The 23,092-nt window shown below is 32.7% G+C and overlaps 1 protein-coding gene across 1 annotated transcript; it reads left to right on the forward strand.

The window, feature by feature from the left end:
- The first annotated feature begins 12,881 nt into the window (after window positions 1-12,881).
- Window positions 12,882-19,612, forward strand: LOC146944824 (C2 and GRAM domain-containing protein At1g03370-like). Its single transcript, XM_085743172.1, has 9 exons — window positions 12,882-13,725; window positions 14,504-15,739; window positions 16,226-16,408; window positions 16,494-16,777; window positions 16,871-16,987; window positions 17,107-17,369; window positions 18,210-18,378; window positions 18,535-18,807; window positions 18,900-19,612. The coding sequence occupies exons 1-9, from the start codon at window positions 13,377-13,379 to the stop codon at window positions 19,089-19,091; spliced, it is 3,066 nt and encodes a 1,021-aa protein (XP_085599298.1). The 5' UTR covers window positions 12,882-13,376; the 3' UTR covers window positions 19,092-19,612.
- The last annotated feature ends 3,480 nt before the right edge of the window (window positions 19,613-23,092 follow it).

Consider the following 23,092-nt stretch of genomic DNA (forward strand, 5'->3'; position numbering starts at 1 on the left):
AGCTCTTGGCACAAGTCTTAAGGAATAATTAATGTATAGAAATATTTGTATATTTTGACTAAAATATCCTTATTTATCATTAAATTCATATGTGATAAGTCAAAGGTCATAACTCTTTTAATAGTATGGTGTGTTTTTCAACAAGGGTAAACTTGAGAAAACAACATTAAATATACTAAAACATCAAATGTTTTGAAATAAAGTTGAAGTTTTAAAACATCAAAAGAAAAGAAATGGAGGGAGTAATTTTTTCTTCATAAAACTTACTCTCTCCGTCCCTTAATGTAGGCACCCATTGCTTTTTTCACATTTCTTAAGAAAAGTTGTCAGTGTAATTAACGTGTCTGTTTTGTGTGTTAATACTATGAAATTGTCCTTTGTTTGTATGTGTATTAAATTGACTTTTCATATTTCAAGACAAGATAGTAGTATTAATTAGGGTATGTTTAGGAAAAAAAATAATAAATGCATCTAGTAATTTGAAAAGGGGTTTACATTTAGGGACAAAAATAAAATCAAATGGGTGCTTAGATATAGGGACGGAGGGAGTATAATTTATTTCCATTTGTAAATCTTTAATCAGTGCTCTAGGGACACTTGGACAATTGTTAACAACAAAATTTTTATTTATTTATAAGTCACAATCAATTTATCAATTTTCAATTACATTTGACCCATTTAATAGAGAGAGGAAACTCATTAATTAAATCTCATTGGTTTCATGACTTTAGGTCATGTTTCCGATAGTTAGTTAATTTGCAAACTAGTAACATTTTCTTTTGGTTGTCTTGTTGGCATACTCTAATTTAATTTTAAGATGAATCATTGATGTTTGAATAATTTTCATAATTTTTGCGGTCTTATTATTATGTTTGTTTGCTTTTTTTACGTTATTTTTGTGAAATTTTTAGTTGGCATGTCTTGTCTTGTTTCGTTTAGACCGGTTAATGGCAAGGCGAGTTGTGGTGGGCGTCTGGGACATTCATATGAGAAAGATCTTTATTAAGAAAGTTATCCCATTAATCAAAATCGAGAAGGAGAAAGAAGGTAATGATTATACACCTTGCCACATTCAAAAATAAGGAATAACCTATTATAAGTAAGGATCTGACTTACACTTATTTTTTGGGTTAGAAGTTTAATTGTGAAATTTTTGTTGGTGTATGTTTTTAAATAATTTTTGAATGTTTGCATTTGATTCATTTACTTGTGTTTCCAAGTACAAAATTTGAATGAAGACATTTTTTTGTTGGGACGATAATATAAAAACAACTATTATTCATATTTTATATAGGAAAGTAATAGATTCAAAAACTGAGAAATACAAAAAAGACCTTCTCCCTCTCAAATTGAAGTACAACACCCAACTTATTTGAGGGTAGTTTCAACTTATCCTTCTCATTTGCTTTGCACTTTTTTTATTTTTTTTGGTGATTCAAGCACTTAATCACATACTCGAGTAACCAGATTAAACAGCCCTTTGAATTGAATATTTGACCCTTTCTTCAAATATCCTACCATGTGAGTTGTTGTGAGTATGAAAAAGAATAGTACTAGTAGTAAGGGTAAAACTGACTATTCGCATAACATCAATCCAAACCCTAATCACCTCCTTTAAATAGGTTCGTTTGCTCCATATTGCTTCTTCATTCCAAGTTCAGAAAATTTATTTTCATTTTTTTAGTTCGTTGTTTATTTCGTTTTCTTTTCTTATTTATTTATTCTGTTCATCTTTTTCATGCTCTTATTTCCGATGAAAACCATATGATAAATTTGGATTTACAATGTCTATTGTTTTTTATTTCTTAAATTTGCACCTAGTCTTGCTTTTTATTCAATGAATATACAATTTACCTTTTGAGATTATTCAAAGATGTCGATATAATTTGTAATTTTTTGCAATAAAAAACCGACGAAGTTGAATAATTGCAGTTGAACTAGAAGTTTAGTTGTAAGTTTAAAAAAAAAATTGTTTTAGTGTGAAAGATTAGGATTGGAATTGGATACATCACATTTTTTTTAGTCGAAGTTCGAACCCCAGACCTTGCATATCTTATGAATTGTCCCTAACAACCGAACTAAACTCACGAGGACAGATACATTACATTTGTTGAAATTATTATTGTGTTGAACATTTCAGAAAATATAACTTCCGTTTTGTATACCTATTGAGCTACTCTCAAACTCCTATGGTGTGTTTGGATTGATGGTTTAGGAGGGGAAAGGAGATGAGGTCTCACTTTTATTTTTTAAATTACGAACAATGTAAAATATTTTTTTAAAAATAAATTAAGTGTTTTTGAAATACTATATGATTTATCATGTTGTTAATTCAATTTTCTAAAAATCATTTTATAATGTTCGTAATTTAAAAAAGAAAAATAAGCCTCTCTTCCTTCATCTTCTGAACCCTCCATCCAATCACATCCTTATAAAACTCACGAGTATAAAACATTGACCTTCTGATAGAAGACAAACTGACGAAGTGCCATTGTTTTCTTCTCTTGGTTATTATTTCTATCATCGCCTTTCGGATCTAGGAGCTAGTTTTCTATGGTCACAAGACCAAATGTATAGTGTTTAGACATACATACAGAGAGACATTTTTTCTAATAAAAAATAAAATAAAATAAACATTTTAAGGACAAGTGCATTATTGTGTGTGCGCCTAAACACTATGCATTTGGTCTTGTGACCAAGTAAGTATTTCTAAGGATCTAGAGGCTCTTTCGTTTATCTACGTAGAGGCTTAGTTTTACTTTTTAGGGTTAATTAAGTAAATGGTCCCTATAAATATTCAGAATTTTGTTTTTAGTCCCTACAAAATAAAATCACACTTTTTAATCCTTATAAAATTTTCCATCAACATTTTTAGTCCCTATAAAATTTTCCAACAACATTTTTAGTCCCTATAAAATTTTTCCATCAGCATTTTTAGGGCTTAATGGTGTCTTTCATCCCTGCAATTAGGGGCCATTTAAAATTTGGTCCCTGTAATCGCTAATCCTGGTAAATTGCCCCTGCAAAGTTTAATCATTTAAAATTTCGTCCTTTGACCAACTTAATCACTGCCACGTCATCAAATTAACAAAATGGCATGCGAATTGACGAAAATGGCCCTGACTTATTTTTTTTTTTTGTTTTTTTTTCCTTCAAAAAAAAAATTCAGTTTTTTCCCGAATTTTTTTTACGATTTTTTCCCGAAAATTTTTCAGTTTTAATTTTAACATTTTTTTTCCGAAATTTTTTTTGACTTTTAATTATTTTTTCAGATTTTTTTAATTTAAAATAGAATTTTCAAAATTTTGGAAAAAAAATTTTGAAGGAAAAAAAAATTAGCCCAGGGGTATTTTGGTCAATTCCCATGCCATTTTGTTAATTTGATGACGTGGCAGTGATTAAGTTGGTCAAAGGACGAAATTTTAAATGATTAAACTTTGCAGGGGCAATTTGCCAGGATTAGCGATTACAGGGACCAAATTTTAAATGGCCCCTATTTGTAGGGGTGAAACACACCATTAAGCCGCATTTTTAGTCTCTAAAATGCTTAAGAAAAATGTCACAGGGACTAAAAAGTGTGATTTTATTTTGTAGGGACTAAAAACAAAACTGTGAATATTTATAGGGACTAAAAACTTAATTAACGCTACTTTTTATTCTTTGACTGCATTTACTTTTAAACATAACGAAGTAGCCTTTTTTAAGTTTAGTTGTAGTGTTTATGACTTTTTGTTCATTTTTGCTTTGGTGAAAGGTTAAATTTTCTTTTTTGGTTAAATAGTTTAGTGGTTGAAATTCACACATTTTAAAAGTGGATAAGTAGGGTGCTCGGGATTCAAAGTCTGTCCCTGCATATATTATACAATGTCTCTACTAAGTGAACTAAGCTCATTGAGACGGTGAAAGGTTAAGATTAGGTTGAAGTAAGATATTAACTCATTTCTTGATATTATTATTGTGAACCAAGATTAAAACATTTTGTTAAGGGAAGATTAAAACATTTTATTCAACCTTTCGACCTAAAAAGAAACATTATATTCAAGGTTTTTAGCTTTTTTGGTGTGTAAATTATTCGTTTTTTTAAATCTCTTTGCATTTAACAAGTTCTTATGGTTCAAATAATATTTACTTGTACAACTACTTCATAATACTCATTTCATTTTCTCATTCAAAAAAATCAAGTCATTTTTACTTCTATTGACCTTATATCAATGTTTTAGAAACCGCAAACCCCACTAGTGGATTTGATCATGATATTGGGTTATTTTGGTTAGTTGAACTTATAATTGATCGGATGATTCGATCGTATAACTTTATCTCTATAAAAAATTATATTAGATAACTGCAAAACAAAAACTATTCTAACACATAATTTTAGAACAGTCACCATTAAATCTACGACATTATATAAAGACAACTCAAAAATTAACAATTTTGGTCGGACTTTTTCCTATACAAAATTACCTTGTCAACTCATTTCATCTTCAAATTTAAATCTAAATTTATCCCAAAATTATAGGATATTTGAAAACCACTATTTTTTTACTATAAATTAGCTCTTAAAAGCCTAATCTCTTTTTTTTTTCTCCTTAAACAAGCCTAATCTTTCTTAAATAAAAAATCAATTTAAAAAACTCATAAAATGAATTAACTTAAAAGTAATGGATCACAATAAAATACAATAGAAAAAACTTTAAAATGTCCTCATGAGCATAGCTCAATTGACAAGACTTTGCAGTATGTAGGGTTGTGGTTTGAACTCCGAATTCCCCACTTATTCACTTTAAGTATGAATTTCTAATAATTAGGTTATTTGACCCAAAAAAATTCAAAATTGCTAGACCGATTGCATAACCGGGGTTTTAACCCAAACTCATCCATTTGTGTGTGAGATTTCAAATGGCTATTAACATTTTATGTGTTTTCATATGGTTATTATCATTTTGTCTATCTACAAAAAGAAGAAACATACAAGTAGACAGCTGTAGTGCACATCTTTCTCCTAGTATATATAAAATCAAGTGTAGTAATTAAATATAATAATTGTGGTATTTATAATTATAAAATTATGAGTAAATTACACCCTCCTCCCTTGAGAGATGCTCTTTTTACACTCACCTCCCCTCTTAAGATTAAATATACAACTTAGTCCATTTAACTTGACAATGTTAAAGAAGATTTAGTTTTAAATTAAATATTACCAAATAAGTTTAAATTGACAATAATATCCTTTCTATTCATTTAATATTTTACTTTTCATTTCGTTACCTTCTTCTACCTATAGCAAGCCATAACCCTTATTCCCTACCATTTCTTACTCTGCGATCTGGCGATATCAAATTTCATATTCATGTTGGTTTTGCGTCCATTACTTGATCATATGTGTTACAGTTATAAGGTATGTGCATTTGTAAAGTTACATGAAAAAGTTAAGAGCAAATCAAAGGACACAGAGAGTTGCAATATAAGGGAAGTGAGGTGCTATAACTTGTTAGAATTGAAGAAAGTGAAAATGCAATAACGGTGATTAAGACATAAAAATGTTCTGAATCATCTTAAGCAATATACACTCCTTAAAATGCATCAATTTGAATCACTGTTTTTTTTCCCTTAACGTGAAAGCATATGAAATTGTAAGCAAAACAATCAATCTAGTAATTCAACAATTAGAAATTTAGAATGCAAGCCACCAAAAGCAATTATAAATAGCAAATAAGAAAAAGATACTGACAAATCAATCGCAACCATGGTGAAAGGAGAACACAGAGAAAAAGCAATGACTGAGGAGTTCTAGATAAAGGCTATTTTAGAAATATTAAATTTATTTAACGGTGGGTTTTTTTTTGACAAAAACAAAACGATATTCATTCATTCAAATCGATAGAGTACATCAGATACAAACATCGCTAAAAACGTAAAGGGTGAATCTGCGAACAAACTCACAGCACCCAAGTTAATAGCATAAAACAGCAAAATGCCTACAAAAAATATGATAAAACCTAAGTCACCGAAATTCACATGCTTCCGGATCTGCAACGTTGACGCCCAAATCATTTGTTGAATTTGTAATTGACTGATGCCGATCTTTCAATAGGAACTAAACGAACACCGCGACAAGACGCGAAATCAAACGCCGCACAAGACGACGAACAACACAACGCCGCACTTAGACGACGAAATCACAAAAAAACACAAAAGAAGAAACTTGATCTATGTGAAAACCACTTATTTAGATTGAAAGAAAAGAGAAAAAAGATGTAGAGGGGGGTGATTCTAGATCAAAAAATGACCTAAAACCATCCCTCATCGATGAACGAAAGGGAAAGAAAGTTTAGAGAGAAGTTTGTGTAATCAATTTAACGGTGGTTAACAACTAGTTAACAGAAACATAAAAAAATGGGTCAAAATGTATCAAAAATCATTTTTTGAGGGAGGATAATGTGTGTTTCAAAGTAGGAGGGGAGGGGAGTGTAAAAGTAGTTACAATTATTGTTAATTGTTAATATTTTTTTAGGTATAATGTTAATTAATAAATTTTTGATATCTAAGCTTGTACTCTATTAATATTTACCAAACTAATACATATATTATCGAGTTAGCTCATGAACCAATCGAATCGGACTATATACAACTCAAGTTCAGCTCATTTGGTTCCTGAACCAAGTTCAACGAGTTAATTGTCGAATCGAGTTTCGAACTATTGTCGAGTTGGCTCGGTCAGTGGCGGATCTTAGTGGGGACCTACAGGTGCCACTGCATCCCTCAAGTTTACTATAATTATCATATTATGCATCAAATTTCATACGTTACATGGGTGCTGTAATAGTTTGACGAACTTCAGAAACCCCCCTAAGGGCGTGGGTTCGATCCTCAATGCCTTCTTTTTTATATTTTCCATTGTATTAAGTATTAATAGTATTTTATTCAAAAAAAGAGGTCCCTTGGGGAAGAGGTCCCTTGGGGACTCGAACCACTGCTCTCTATGGTTGTTCCAGGAAAATAAACCGCTAGACAGATCAATAATTTTGCTAATTTCTTAAAACTGTTTAGTATATGTTCTGAAAATATTTGGCACCCCCATTAAAAATATTCAAGATCCGCCACTGGGCTCGGTTCATTGCTAGCCCTATTTGTGAGGGAATGTTGAAATTATTTTAACATAAATAGTACCAAAACTTATGTTTTAAAAGTGAAATTGAAGTTGTTCAAAGGTGAACTGAATCTATGGAACAAATAGGTGTTTGAAATAATCGACCTTAACATTGAGAAAATGGTTGAGAAGATGAATAAACTTGATTTATTACCCGACGAAGATGTGGCAGAAAGGGATCCATCTATAAGGAAACTAGTAACCTCGCAATTATAGTAGCATCTCCACCAAGAAAATCTCATCAACTTACAACTTAGGAAGATATGAAATTGTTCTTGTTGCCTTTTTCATATGGACATATTGCTTACAATTTAAGGCATACACAATATATCACTCCATTTTTTTAATACTTAAGTGAATCATACATATACACACAGAGGCGGAGCCCCTCATGGGCCAAGGTGGGCCATGGCCCACCCCCATTTTTTTTATTATATATATTATGTTTTGTAAAGTATTACAATGGTTTTATAGCATGCTGTAGTGGTTAACAACCTTTATGCCAAGTCCTATGTGCTATGCTAGGCTAGGTTCAACTTTCTTTCATTCAACTTTCTTTCAACTCTTGCCAAAACCTTCTTTCAACTCTTGCCAAAACCATTTTCATTTATTCTTTTATTTTCTTTTGTATAAAAAAAAATCATAATTGTTGAAATAATCCTTCTTTTTTAATAAAACATAACTCCTTTATCCAATTTAAAATAATCTTTCCTTCCTTACTCTTATTTTTGGGTACTTCCTTACTCTTATTTTAGGATACAATTGTCTCTTTACTTTTTTTTTATACAAAGGGGACTTCAACTCCTTTTTTGTCAAAAAAAATTCTCTTTTAAAACACATAACATATTTTTTATACAAAAGAGACCTCAACTATCTTTTATAACGCGTAACATATAACATACATGTTAAAATATCCTTAAAAAACATGATATCATAAAAATATTCAATTGTATAAACACTATTTTTTAGGTAAAAAAATACTATATTCTTTATTAAATTAAAATATATTTCATTATTGTACTTGATTATAAGTATATTTTCTTATGTAATGATCTTTTTTTACATTACTATATATGTCATGATTTTTATTTTAACTTTTTTTTACTCAATCGTTTGATTCAATTCGATTTAATACTTATATATCTGTTTATTGAAGTCGAGTTATTTGATTCAGTCGTTAGGTTCAATGACCTAGTTGTTAGATCAATTATCTTGTACTTTATCTAGGTTGATAAACGGTTTAGATTTTAAAATACTGGTTTGAATTATATTCAACAAATAACAAATTTGTAGTCATTCGAACTAACCAATGATAAATGTACTTGTAAAAAAATTAAGCTCCATCACTATTTATGGCCCACCCTAGACTTTTTTCCTAGCTCTGCCACTGTATACACATAATTTATTTACAAGTATTTTAATAGTATTTCTCATTGGTGGAGCCAGGGGTGGCCTAGGTGGGCCCAACTCATCCCAAAAACTTATAATCGAGGTGTCTTACTGTTTACACCGAAAAATAAATATTTTCTTAATCAATATCGGAAAATAGACGAATGGGCATTAAACGATAAAACTTCCATGTTGAAGGAAGGTTAGTAGATTGCTAGAGTAGCCTAGCATGGGAATATGATTCTTTCTCAATATCACTAACGTAGTACGTGGGTCGTGAAAACCTTAGGTTGAGTAAAAATATATTGGGACTGGACAATGATGCACAATATGCATGTTCCATGTTTGTAGTGCCACTAACCGCAAAAGGGAATAGGCACAACCGTCATGGAGTTGCGCACCTAGAACGCTGCTAACAAATCATGCAGTGAAGAAGGGTACCAAGGAGGAACGTCGGGCTCCACGGACCCATGAACATGGAAGATTCAATCACTATCCGCGCACGTGCTCATAATTGAAGGCTACATTGTTTGACTAATATACATAATTTTTGCTATAACTACATATTTCATATGTTGTAATTGACACATCCAATCAACCAAACAAAACTTATTTCATATTTTTTGTATTCTTTTATCTTTTTACCTTTATCATTGTTTTATGCATCTCTTAGTGTAGCTCAAAAACTCCAAAAACAATTGTACCTAACCTTTTACTGACGAAGTTAAAGAACCCACAATTGAGGAACATAGTTCCTTCCTCAACATCAATCTCTTAAATCAAATAGAAGTATAGTCAAAAATTTCCATTGAAGTATAGTTAGTCATAGTAATATATAATATATTTCAAATGGCAAATGTTGCTAGCATCATATTATCAACCTCTTGAATCCATGGATGAATTAAACTCACTTGCACGTCATTAAACTCTTGAGGTGTGCCTTCTTAGGATTGGTGTTGATTTTAGATTATTACTTGTTACCTTGAACATATAGTATTATTTTAAGGTACGTAGTTTAATTATTATTATTTTTTTATAATAAACCGTGTTTTTTACAACTTAAATTAAGTATGTGTATACAATATGATTTACGTATTTAATTTCATTATTATGTTTTATTTTAAGAGCATTGCTATATCTCGCAAGAGATTTGTTCGCGAAAATTTCACGATAGAGTTTTTTGTTATATTTCAATCCTTTCTTTTAAGCTTTTGGAATGGTTTATATATCTATCTTTGTTTCCTATACTGCAATTAAATAGATATATAGACAAAAATGGACCACGTATGCACCTTAAAAAGAAAAAGCCACTGCACCGTCACATTGCTTCATACTGTCATAACTCACACCAAGAATCTTATAAACCACAATCATTTGCTATATATTGTAAGTTTAATCCAGATCAGTGTCGCAGCTTCATAAGCATAACTAGATTTCATATAGTTAACTCTGTTGCCATGAAATCATGGTTAGTGAGTTGAAGTGGTTGATACATTTTTGCATGCCATGCCATCATTTAAGTGGTCGTGGTCTCATGGAATTAAGCTGAGAGTTAACTTTGGAGACCAAACTCATCATTTAAGAGAGAAACTAAATCAAGTAAACAACAATACAAGTCGATGCAATGTAATTTCGTTAAATAGTCGTGATGTACTGTTTCACGATATTAAGCATTTCTGTTATTTTAATGACTTTCTCGGAGAAAAAAAAATTGGACTCTGCAACCATTAATAGTGTATTAAAAAAAAATTCATTTCGTTCTCTTGAGCTTAACTCATTTGATATGAATAATGCATATGCAAGGTCCAGGTTCGAACCCTGACCACCGCCAGAAAAAAAAAATATTTCATTTCCTCCACACCAACGACTTCAAAAAAAATCATTGAACGGATCGGGCGAAGGGAGAGTGTGTTTATTATAACACTGCTACTTCATAAGCATCACTTACTTATTTGGTAAGATCTCCAACTGAAGATGGTTTTTCAAGAGTTTGTGTTTTATTAGCAAGCATGTAGCTTCTGGTAATTTGGTGTGAACCACTGATGACTTCTTCTCGTCAAGATGTAAACATTTTTGTTTTCTTTATAAGACACTTGTTGCTAGAGAAAGTTTGTGACCGTGCCTATCTTACAAACCCTAGACTTTTTGTTGAGTAGACTTGGAAACACGACTCCTTCACTGTTTTACAATTTCATTATACAAAATAAAACACATTTTCAAGAAGAAATAAAATCAAATTTACAAACTAAACTTGCATAAAGCTACCCAAATAACATATTGTTTTAATAATAAAATATCTATTTTAACTTGGTCGAAAGAAGCACGTCCGTGATTAAATTCAACTTAAAAAAATACAACGGTATTAATAGCATTATAAGTATATTTGTTTAGAAAGAAAATTTAAAGCTAAACTTGCATAAAGTAGCACCTCTTAATATTATTTTTTATACGAAAAAATAAAGTAAATTTTAATGTAAATGTATAAAGAAGAAAAAATCGAAAAGTATAGAATAGAAGAATGGTGAACAGTTGAGGCGTATATGACTGCGTCAATTCATACGCGGCGTGGCCACCAGCCAGTTGAGAAAACATGAAAGTGGGGTCAATTTAATAGTAATATCATTTTCTATAAATTAATTTGGCAAATTACATAATTTGTCCTTAATTTAATTTTAGAAAACATTTTCGTCCTTTATATTTTTTATGTTTCAATTTAATCTTTTATGTTTTAAAATGACAATATTTTATCATTTTTAATGAGATTTTTCAATGAAATCTGATTTTTCTAGGTTTGTATGATAAACATTTGGGTTTGTTTATGAGATTGATGAATTTCTTTTAGAGTTTTTGATTATTTTTTTCATAAAAAAGATAACTTTGTTGACATTTTATAATATAAAGGACTAAATTGTGACAAAAAATAAAGGAAAAAATGTTACTTAAAATTAAGTTAAAAGAGGAATTGTGTAATTTTGCCAATTAATTTTCATGAATATAACAAGTAAAAAAAAAAATTCCTTCAAAAAAAAGTAAAACTTTTTTTACGCGCTTTCTATCAAATTACTTTAAATTTATATCTTTTAAAGATATGTCATAAAATAATTTACAAAAGTGTTATAATATAATTTGATAAGATACTCGCGTAAAAAGTTGTATATCGTCGATATATATATATATATATATATATATATATATATTTGACAAGAAGAAAAGAAATATATATATGTGTGTGGGGGTGTGTAATTTACTTTTTTTTTTATCAAATATTCTAGATTTTTATGAACTAAGAGTGAGATAAATTAACCTAAGGAGTAGCGTAGATATCTCAACTAAATTGACACCTAAGAGATCAGCAATATCATGAGTGTCTTAACTTGCTTTTGGCTATATGTCCCACACCTTGTCAGTTTGGATACCACCATTCAATGTAATGGGAGGGGCAAAAAATGGATATGTATCCAATCTTGGCAAAGGGAGCAATCTTCTACATTTTCACTTCTAATCAATATTTTATTAATTAAGATCATAAAAACATAATTTAAAAGAGTGGTATGAATAAATAATTGAGAGTAAATTGTAAGATTAGTGAGACCGATTTTAAAGTTTTGAAAAAGTGGTATTAATATTTAGAAAATATAGTTGAATGATTTAAATAATTAAAAATTAAAGTAATATAAAATTACGTGAGACTCATTCATACCATCTATATGAGTGCCATGAACGTGGATGTTCTAAAAAAAATTCATATTCTGATTTTTAAATATTCTAGTGATTAGAATTTCATCCAATTTAATACAATGTCTTTATTAACTAAACTATAACAAATTTATTATAATATTTTTTTTATTTATATGATAAAAAGTTTATCCACTTTTGTTTCTGAAAGAAAAAGTATATCTACTTGTACCCAAAAAAAAAGTACTCCCTCCATCCCGGTATAATTGACCTACTTTGGTTTTTCACACAGATTAAGAAAAGTGTATAAATGAAGGGAAAAGTGGAATATATTGTATTGGAAATGATAAAAGTAGTATTATTTAGTGTTATATTGTATTGGGAATGATGAAAGTTTTATTGAAAATTGAAATGAGTCAGTTATTTTGGGACATTTTTTTTTAGAAAATGGGTCAGTTATTCCAGGACGGAGGGAGTATATCTACTTTTCATCACAAAGTTATTTTCATTCCATATATTTTTCCCTTTTTTATATCCATTATTTATTTTCCAAGATTCCATTAATTTCTTTGAGCCTTTGATTTTTCAATCCAATTTCTCTTTCGGATTATTCACTCCCAATTTTTTTTTGTCTTTTTAAAAAACACGTTTTCTCTCTTCTTTAGGTAGTTGACAAATTTTTTCTTCTTCTTTCTTCATGTTTCAAAACCATTCAATTTTTTTCAATTAATTTTTTTCATAAATTACCAATTTCCACGCAATTTCCTCCACAATTTTTCTTCTGATTATTCTTCAGACAAAAATTTGAGTTATTGAACACCTTGTTTCTTAGTAATTCTTAGTTTTCCACTATTAATTCTTTGTACTTTATCAAAGTACCCCATTTAATTCTCAATACCAAATTTCTCATCTTTATGCATAAACAGCATTACCCTTTTGAAATAATCTTCTGGGGTGTCAATTTTTTTTGATAAAGTTGACATTTTGACTTCAAGATTCTGATACCCTTTGAGTTTTTTTGGTTAAATAACAGTGAAAGTTTACATTTTGATTCAGTTTTCTGATACCCTTTGAGTATTTTTGTTGAAATAATAGAAAAAGTTTGTATTTTGATTTAAGTTTCTGATACCCTTTTGAGAATTTTTTTGTTTTGGTTTATACAATGAAGCTTGTGGTTCGTGTGATTGAGGCAATGAATTTGCCACCAACGGATCCAAATGGGTTGAGTGATCCATATGTGAGGTTACAATTAGGAAAACAAAGGTTTAGGACAAAAGTGATTAAGAAGAGTTTGAATCCTAAGTGGGATGAAGAGTTTAGTTTTAAGGTGGATGATCTTAAAGAAGAGTTGGTAGTTTCTGTTATGGATGAAGATAAGTTTTTGATTGATGACTTTGTTGGTCAACTTAAAGTTCCTATGTCACTTGTTTTTGATGAGGAGATTAAATCACTTGGTACTGCATGGTACTCTTTGCAACCTAAAAGCAAGAAGACAAAGTACAAGGAACCTGGTGTGTGTGTTGTGTTGCTTAACTTTACTTTACTTTTTCTGTACTTTATCCAGTAGTACACTGCTTAATTTAGTTAGCATTTGTGTGGCTTTTTAATTTATTCCCTTGCTCAACTTGCAGAGTTTTATTGGTTAGACTTTACTTACCTTCTGGCCAAACTCCGGATTACCATGGGGCCCTTCCTCTAGAATCTGGAGGGTTAACACCAAAAAACTAGTAGTTTTATTGTTTTCTTATTTTATATTTAGACCCCAATTTAGTCCTCTAAGGGTTAGCCATCTATGAAGTACTGACACGAACACGACACTAGTAATAGTTTGAGAAAATTGAATAGTTGAATGTGACCACATACGTCGGTGTTGTCTCAGTGTCGGACCAAGACATGTGTCAGACTTCTGAAGTCTTAGTGCTACATAGTTATACATATGAAACTGGTCCCCAATGTCATTGTATGATATCAATTTTTTCTAAGTAAGTAGTTGCTTTTGAACTGTTTTTATGTCAAAGGTTTCATTCAAAGACCGAGTTGATGTGCTGGTCTTTCGAGAATCAACTAGATGTTTGGATAATCTTTCTAGTTTCTAGGATCAAATGATAGGTTTAAGTCTTATTTTATTGACTTAAATTTGTGCTGTTTTTATATTGATTTTGTCCTTAAAGGGGAACCTCAAGTCTTTATGGAAAATAACATGCTTACTAACTGCGAACATTAAGATATGAACTGTAATTTTGCCGGTATTTTGAACTTAAAATTCTGGCATTTGGTTTTTTTTGGCAGGTGAGATTCGTTTGAGCATATATTTTGAACTGAAAACTGCGTCTATTGAGTCAAATGTTCACGGTGATCTAGTATTCCATCCAAGAAAATTTGCCGATTCTATTCCTGAATCGCCTTCAAGATCTTCCACTGGATATTCAAGCTCATCTTCCCCTGCTAGGGAAGAAGTTACATCTGTTAAGGATGAAAAATCCAGTACACAGAAATCACTCACAGGAAGAATTGCTCATATATTTAATAAGAGTTCTGATACTTCGTCAACCCTATCGCGTAGAAGCGTTGACTCAGACCAAACTGAAATTAGTAAAGAGGAAGTTATCGAGGTCAAGACTGAGGACCAGTCTTCGGACGTGACATTTGACGAAGCTATGAAGAAACTGCAGTCTTCAGATCAAGGAAGTGAAATTCCTACCAATTTACCAGGAGGGTTGTTAGTCGATCAATATTATACAATTGCACCAGAAGACTTGAACACATTACTCTTTTCTTCCGAATCGAATTTTCTCAAGTCGTTGGCTGATGTACAGGTTAGTACCGAACTACAATTAGGACCTTGGAAGTTCGAGAATGAGAGCCTCAAAAGATTAGTGAGTTACGTCAAGGCTCCGAGTAAATTAATTAAAGCAGTCAAAGCCTTTGAAGAACAGACATATTTAAAAGCTGATGGGAAGAACTTTGCCGTTCTAGTCAGTGTCAGCACTCCTGATGTTGTGTACGGGAGCACCTTTCGGGTAGAAATACTTTATACAATCACACCTGGACCGGAGTTGCCCTCAGGAGAACAGTGTTCGCATCTGGTTATATCCTGGCGAATGAATTTTTTACAGAGCACCATGATGAAAGGAATGATAGAAAATGGGGCTCGGCAAGGTGTGAAGGATAGTTTTGAACAATATGCCAATTTGTTAGCTCAGGATGTTAAACCTGTCGATCCAACAGAACTTAGTTCCACTAAGGAACAAGCTCTGGCATCATTACAAGCAGAGCCGCAGTCAGATTGGAAACTGGCAGTGCAGTATTTTGCTAACTTCACAGTAGTCTCAACAGTTTTCATAGGCCTGTATGTGCTTGTCCACATATGGCTTGCTGCTCCGAGTACAATTCAAGGGCTCGAGTTTGCTGGACTTGATTTGCCAGATTCAATAGGTGAATTTGTTGTTTGTGCTGTCCTGGTTCTTCAAGGTGAACGCATGCTGGGTTTTATCTCACGCTTCATTAAAGCCAGAGCACAAAAGGGTAATTGCGTGCTGATTGAATTAAATACTTATGGTTTAAAAAATTTGTCACTTTATGTCTCTGACTTAGGCTCTATTCAGATAGATAAACAACTTTTTTTTTTGGTACAATAGATAAACAACTTGATTAAGCGCGTATAGGATAAACTCTTATTATATAATTGCTCATAAATAAGCTATTTATATAACGAAATATAAAATAAAGTCAAATTGTTTTCATACGCTATCCAGGTGAATTTATGAAAATAAGCTGAGAACAATTTATGAGTATGTCATAAGTTGTTTCTATAAACTCATCCTAGCAGTCTCACGAGTCACAAGTACTTATGCTAGTTGATAAGCTCAAATAAGTCAAACCAAACAGGCCCTCAGTATTACTATTAATGGATCGGCCATGATTTGTTTGTTTCTTGTCTTTTGTGTATTACTTAATTTGATGCCCTAGTGTCTTTGTTTATGCTGATTTTGTTTGGTGCTCCAATATTAGGTAGTGACCATGGAATTAAAGCACAAGGAGATGGATGGTTATTAACTGTTGCCTTGATTGAAGGAAACAATTTAGCTTCTGTCGACTCTGGTGGCTTCTCTGACCCATATGTGGTGTTTACTTGCAATGGGAAAGTAAGAACCAGTTCAATCAAGTTTCAGAAATCTAATCCTTTATGGAATGGTGAATATCATAAACCTCTTAATAATCTGAATACAGTACTTGGTTAATTGATTTTGTTAAGAGCATGCATTCCCTGTCTTTCCAGAAATATTTGAGTTTGATGCAATGGATGATCCTCCTTCTGTGATGGATGTGGAAGTTTATGATTTTGACGGGCCTTTTGATGCAACTACATGTCTAGGGCATGCTGAGATTAATTTTCTAAAAGTAAACATCTCAGATCTTGCTGATATATGGGTTCCTCTTGAAGGAAAGCTAGCTTCGGCATGCCAATCTAAGTTGCACTTGAGAATTTTCTTAGACAATACTAGAGGTGGAAACGTAGCAAAAGACTATTTAAATAAAATGGAAAAAGAGGTTGGGAAGAAGGTATGTAATGTAAAAGAAATTAGTCTTCTCTGTTTGGTACTCTTGTTTCGTTATCCTTCTCATGGTTTTTTGTATTTTTAAAAAATATTGCAGATTAATATGCGGTCTCCTCAAACTAATTCGGCATTCCAGAAACTCTTTGCGCTTCCACCTGAGGAATTTCTCATCAATGACTTCACCTGTCATTTGAAAAGAAAAATGCCCCTGCAGGTGTGGTTTATTCTGTTATGTGATGTTGAAAGTCATGATCTTTTTCTCTAATTTGGAATTTTTTGGTACATGCTTCTTTAGTATTATTATCTCATCAAGTTTCCAATGTTTCTTTGCAGGGACGCCTATTTCTATCACCAAGAATAATTGGATTTCATGCAAATCTATTTGGAAAGAAAACAAAATTCTTTTTTCTTTGGGAGGATATTGAAGAAATCCAGGTTGTTCCTCCTACATTTTCTTCAATGGGGAGTCCAATAGTTGTCATAACTCTTCGGCCGGGTAGAGGTGTGGATGCAAGGCATGGTGCAAAAACACAAGACGAACAAGGAAGGCTAAAGTTCCATTTCCAGTCCTTTGTATCGTTCAGTGTCGCACACAGGTAGAAAAAAGTCGTTTTATATTATTGCATGAACTGATTTCTTATATAGACATATATGCCACTTGTTCTGAAATCTATCATGTTTTCCATAACTGTTTTTTATATACTTCCATTTTTATAGACATATTTCTGTGTGTTGAGTCTAGTCCTTTGAGGTTGTTCAGAAAATGCATTCTGTTAAAGATGTCAGCATTTTCAATCTACAATTGCAACTCTTTTGGTGGATTCTTACCTAGACAGTCTAATGAATAATTTGCTGACATTATGCGTATCTTAACTGTACTATTCTAGAACAACACTAAAACCCTGTCACCTCATCATGAAAATTTGAATGTAGCTTAATTCCCTATCAAATTTATATTCAATTGTAGTTTCATGGACCTCTAACAACCTGGTGTCGAAATAATTTGCATAATTTGTTTGTGTGCATTTTTTCATGTATTACTCTGTCAAACAAATCAATTTGCTTAGTGATGAAATGCGAAGAAAAACCATGCTATTTATATGAGTTTGATCTCATGATGATGACAATGGCACAGTTCCGTAATTGCTTGTACAGTACATGAATTATGAAAATATCTGCTTTATTTGTTTATCATTTTTCACAATAGTGGTTACTTTACAACTGCTCTATTCTTCACTTTGCCTTTTGTGTGTGAATTGTTAACTGCCAAATATGTTTCCCTAGTTTTGGGAATTTTTCTGGGTCATCTAACTTGTACACTGGTATGATATGAAATGATATATTCCTATCTCTAAGAAATTATCTGCAAAACTAAAATAGATAGTAATATGAAAGATATCCTATGTTACTTACAGACTATTTTGGTGGTGATATAGGACAATCATGGCTCTCTGGAAGGCCAGATCCTTGACTCCTGAACAGAAGATGAAGTTTGTTGAACAGGAATCTGAAACCAAAACCCTTATAAGTGAAGATAGTTGCCCGTTCCTTGTCGTGGATGATGTCAGCATGTCAGAAATTTATTCTTGTTCTCTTCCAATTCCTGTAATCTCTCTCTCTCTCTCTCTCACACACACACACACACACACGAGCTCGTGCTCGGCCACTGCAAACTATCAGTTCCTTTTTTGGATTTTTTTGTACAATTTTCCAAATGTTCATGTGGTTGATTGTGGTTTTTTTCCCGTTATTTTGTTATAGGCAAGTTTCCTGATGGAGATATTTAGCGGGGGTGAGGTTGACCGTCGAGTCATGGAAAATTCTGGTTGTCTTAATTACTCTTATACCCCATGGGTATCAGAGAACAGTGATATCTCTGAGAGGGCAGTATATTACAAATTTGAGAAGCACATTTCGAGTTATAAAGGTGAAGTGACAAGTACTCAGCAAAGATCTCCCCTTTTGGATGGAAAGGGTTGGGTTGTTGAAGAGGTTTTAAATCTTCATGGTGTTCCTCTTGGTGATTATTTCAATGTGAGTGACCAATTTATCTGTGTTCAATGATTTATCTGTTCTTGTGATCTTTATTTTGTTCTCATCTCCTGTGTCACTGCTTATTGCCACAGATACACATTCGCTATCATATAGAGGATTTACCCCCAAAAGCAAAGGGGTGTAGAGTGCAAGTATTTTTTGGAGTTGAATGGCTGAAAAGTACAAAGAATCAGAAAAGGATTACAAAGAATATTCTACAAAATCTGCAGGAACGTCTTAAAGTGACCTTTAGTCTAGCTGAGAAGGAGCTTTTACCAAAATAGCAAATGAGACTTGAACATGGAAGTTAGCTGATATTATGTCAGCACAAATGTCAGTTCCATTCAAGGACTTGGACTCGATTTTATGATGCATCAGATTATAAGGTTCATGTGATTGTGTTGTTTGTTCTTGGATTCCACGACAATCCTAACTTCATTGAATATCAGTGGAACTCTGACCAGAGCTAGAACGATCCTGAAAATTGTGCTGGTCTTCAAACCAGATTACTCGCCAGAGCTAGAGAGATTACCAGATTATTCCATTGTGCATAACCATGACTATGGCAGGAGATACTCAGATTGTAACAGCATAGTTGTTAGCTTATCACCAGGGTCAGGAACATGTATACTCATTATTGTTAAGATTGTGACAGTTGACAGTAGTGGTCAAGAAATGCTTTTTGTAATACATGAAATGTAGAAATTTTTTATGCCTTAGAAGGCCATGACATGAAGCACACTGATCCTTCAATTCCTTATTGATTGATTTGTTAAAAATTTATGACACATCTTTGGTTTTATAATTTTTTTTTTTGGCAGTGGCCGGGGTTTGAACCCCGGACCTTGCATATTTTATGCATTGTCCCAACCAACTGAGCTAAGCTCACGAGGACGGTTTTATAAATAATTTGAAACACGTTCTAAGTAATATGGTATTCTTCTTTTATCTTGTTTTTTTTTTTCCCTTTCCTTTTACATTAGTGAAAAGAAGTGCAATTAGTAATCTAAACTAGAGCTGTAAAATGGGATGGTCCGTCTTACTTTGTCCGGACGAGTTCAACACTTTAAGACTATTACTTTTCCCACCCTCCTCTGCTCTCACGTGCCTTGCAAAAAAATCAAAAATACTCCTGGTTCGGATTATGTAATATGAACCACTGGAAAACAAAATCCGAACATTTTCGAAATGTGATTTTTGATGTTCTCTTTGATGTCAAAGGTCTCTGTTGATCGTTATATAACCCCAGCATAAAATACAAAACAATTGCAGGGGTTATGTGAACGGTCAACAATAACCATGACACCATAAACACTCCTAAAAAACTAATTTTTTTTGAAGAAAATGTAAAAAAAGAGGTGAAGTGAAGAATGAAGAAAATCGTTGAATATTCAAACCTATTTATAGCCTTAAACCAGTCATAGGTCATAAGTAGAGTCAAATAAAACGTGTTCCACATTCAAACCGTCCAAAAATGCATTAATGTCTCCACTATAACCGGCCAAACATTTGGTGAAACGCCACCGTCCAAAAGAAACTGAGGGTTTTCGGATTATAGAATCCGAAAATGACAAAATGCTTCCGGATTATATAATCCGAACAGCACCAGAATGCCTATTTGGAGGGTTTTTTTTGATAGATTTCATGGAATATGACATAGAAAATAATTAATAAATGGATAAAAAAACAAGTAAGCAGCATAAAACAACATAAACATCGAAATATTCTAGGATGATGTTCAAAGATGTGCTTTTGAACTCGATCCAGCTGGCCTGCCAACTGACATATTTTTATCGGAAGGCCAACTGGATCGAGCTCATAAAAACCTTTTCGGATTCAGATCTGCAACATAACGATGAAAGACAAGGTGTTTTAAGAGGGTTGTTTTGAGTTAGATCCCGCTGCCTTACCAACTGAGATATTTATATTGCCAAGGCAACAAGATCTAGCTTATAGCAACCTCTTGGTATTCAAATAGAGAGCAACAATTTTGACAGCATGGCTGAAGATCTACATAATGCTGTAAAATGGAGCGCTATCTATTTGCGACAACATTAGGTAGATCCTCAGCACAATGACAAAAAAAATTTATGGTTTCTTTGGTGTGGTTGTTTGTATTTTTTACAGCATGCTGAAGATCTTCATCACACAGTCAAATAAAGAGCTATCTATTTGTGACCGTGTGAGAAAGATCCTCAGCTTAATGACAAAAATTTGCATGGTTTTCTTTGGTGTGTTTATGTGTTTTGTTGGAAATGAAGATGAAAACTGGAAACACCTTATTTACAGAGGACTTCGGACGTTGTGGACCACAGAAACTGTCGGTGCATTGTGGTCCATACAAAATAATCCTATGCTGAAGGAATTGAGATTACGTAATCCGAATTGCACTTATACCCTATAAAATTGATTTGAATTCGGATTATTTTAGCGTTTAAATGAACATCTTTGGCGTAAAGTAACACATAATGAAAATTTAGATAATATATATTATTTAAACATAATAAAACATCTTAGTTGAACAACATATAACTAACACGTAATTAAATAGCACATCATCACGGATCTTTTAAACTAATATCTTCATATGGTGCGTCCATTAGTGCTCTGATCTCTTCGTAGTTCCTTGACCGGATCAAACTTTGTTGAATATGTTCAACAAATCTGACCAATGAAGCGTCCAACTTGATCGGCCCTATAGTACTGTACTGACCAAAGATGGAGAACATGGTTTCACGTCGTCGTCGTTTATGAGCTTCATCCGGGTGAACCGCACACCCCCGACTGAGTCGGTCGACGGACGTCGATACTCAATACCATCCACCCTCCGCGTGTCTTTGTAGTTGAGTTCGAGGTTGATTTGATTCAGCTGACTCTTCAACCCGGAGAGGGTGACATCATTGGGAATCCTGAACAGATGGGGTGGTTTCCCCCGTTAGACAAGCCCATTTGTTATGGGGCTGTAAATTATTCGGCCCAGTCCAACCATTGTGGGCTATGTAGGCCAACAGATCAGTCTGGTTCATTTTATATTTCCTTATTTATTCACTAATTTTAGAAAGTTGTTGTTCACACTTCACATAAAGCAGAAAAACATCAGTAAAATACGTAAATACCGCCTCGGTAGTTAATTTTTGCCGGTTTATACCTTCAGTGGTTAACTACCGAAGTTTTCCTCGGCAGTTAGTCACCGTCGGTTTCCTCGGCAGTTAACTGTCGATGCGTCCTTTATACAGAAACAGAAGCACCAGAAACATATCAATTTCAAAAACATTCCAAAACTTCTCCAATTCTTTCCAATTCCTTCAAATCGATTTTGGACGAAAATCAACTTAATCATCCCCACAAAAACACAAGTAAGTAGTATTAATCATTTGTGTTATAGATGAATGTAGTTGATGTGAATGTTGTTTGAATGATTTTTAAGTACAATGTGGTTTTGAATGGTGTCAAATTAACACAATGAGAATATGTTTGATACTTTGCACACAAAGTGTTTGACAAAATGTTCAAATGAGAATTGAATTGATTATTTACTTAGTTTATGTAGTTATAGATAATTGCAGTTGATGGAAATGATGTTTAGATTATGTTTCAGTTCAATGTGGTTTTGAATGATATTTATATTATGTTGTGAATGTTGTTTAGATTGTGTTGTGAACGGTGTTTTGATTTTATGCTAATTTTCTTTGTTCAATGATTTTAATTTTTTAAATTATGTGTAGATATATCTGATCAGGAGCAGGGGCAGCAGATTGACTCATCGAGGTTGATATCTAGTAGAGTTGCCATGACTTGTAGCGTGAGGCAGGCAAGGGTAAACACGCATATACCAAAGAGGGGAAGAGGTAGAGGTCGGAGGGCGGATGGTGAAGGGAGTTCTCAGGCTACACAGCCTACACAGCCTACACAGTCACAGGTGGATGATCCGAGTCAGTACCTAAATTATCAAGATCATATACATGATGCCACAGAAGGTGGTTATGACGACCAACATATTCCGGATGATGTTGTGCCTATATTAGACGCGGATGACATTGCAGCTTAGACAACCCCACAAATATTACCTGATCAGCCTCCCTTTCCTGGAGGACCTCTCGATACCACTCTGTTGTCCTCTTATGCCGAACATGTTGCATTGCGGTTGTGGTATATATAATTCAAATAATGTAAGTGTTACTTTTAATTGTCTTAAATTATTATATGCAATACTTAAAAAAAATATTATATCAACATATTATTTTTTGTTTTAAATTGGCGCACGAAATTTAAATTTAAAATGTTG

This window comes from Medicago sativa, chromosome 2 (assembly GCF_051527215.1).
Source record: "Medicago sativa cultivar Bolivia chromosome 2, Bolivia_mono, whole genome shotgun sequence".
NCBI classification, from domain to species: domain Eukaryota; kingdom Viridiplantae; phylum Streptophyta; class Magnoliopsida; order Fabales; family Fabaceae; genus Medicago; species Medicago sativa.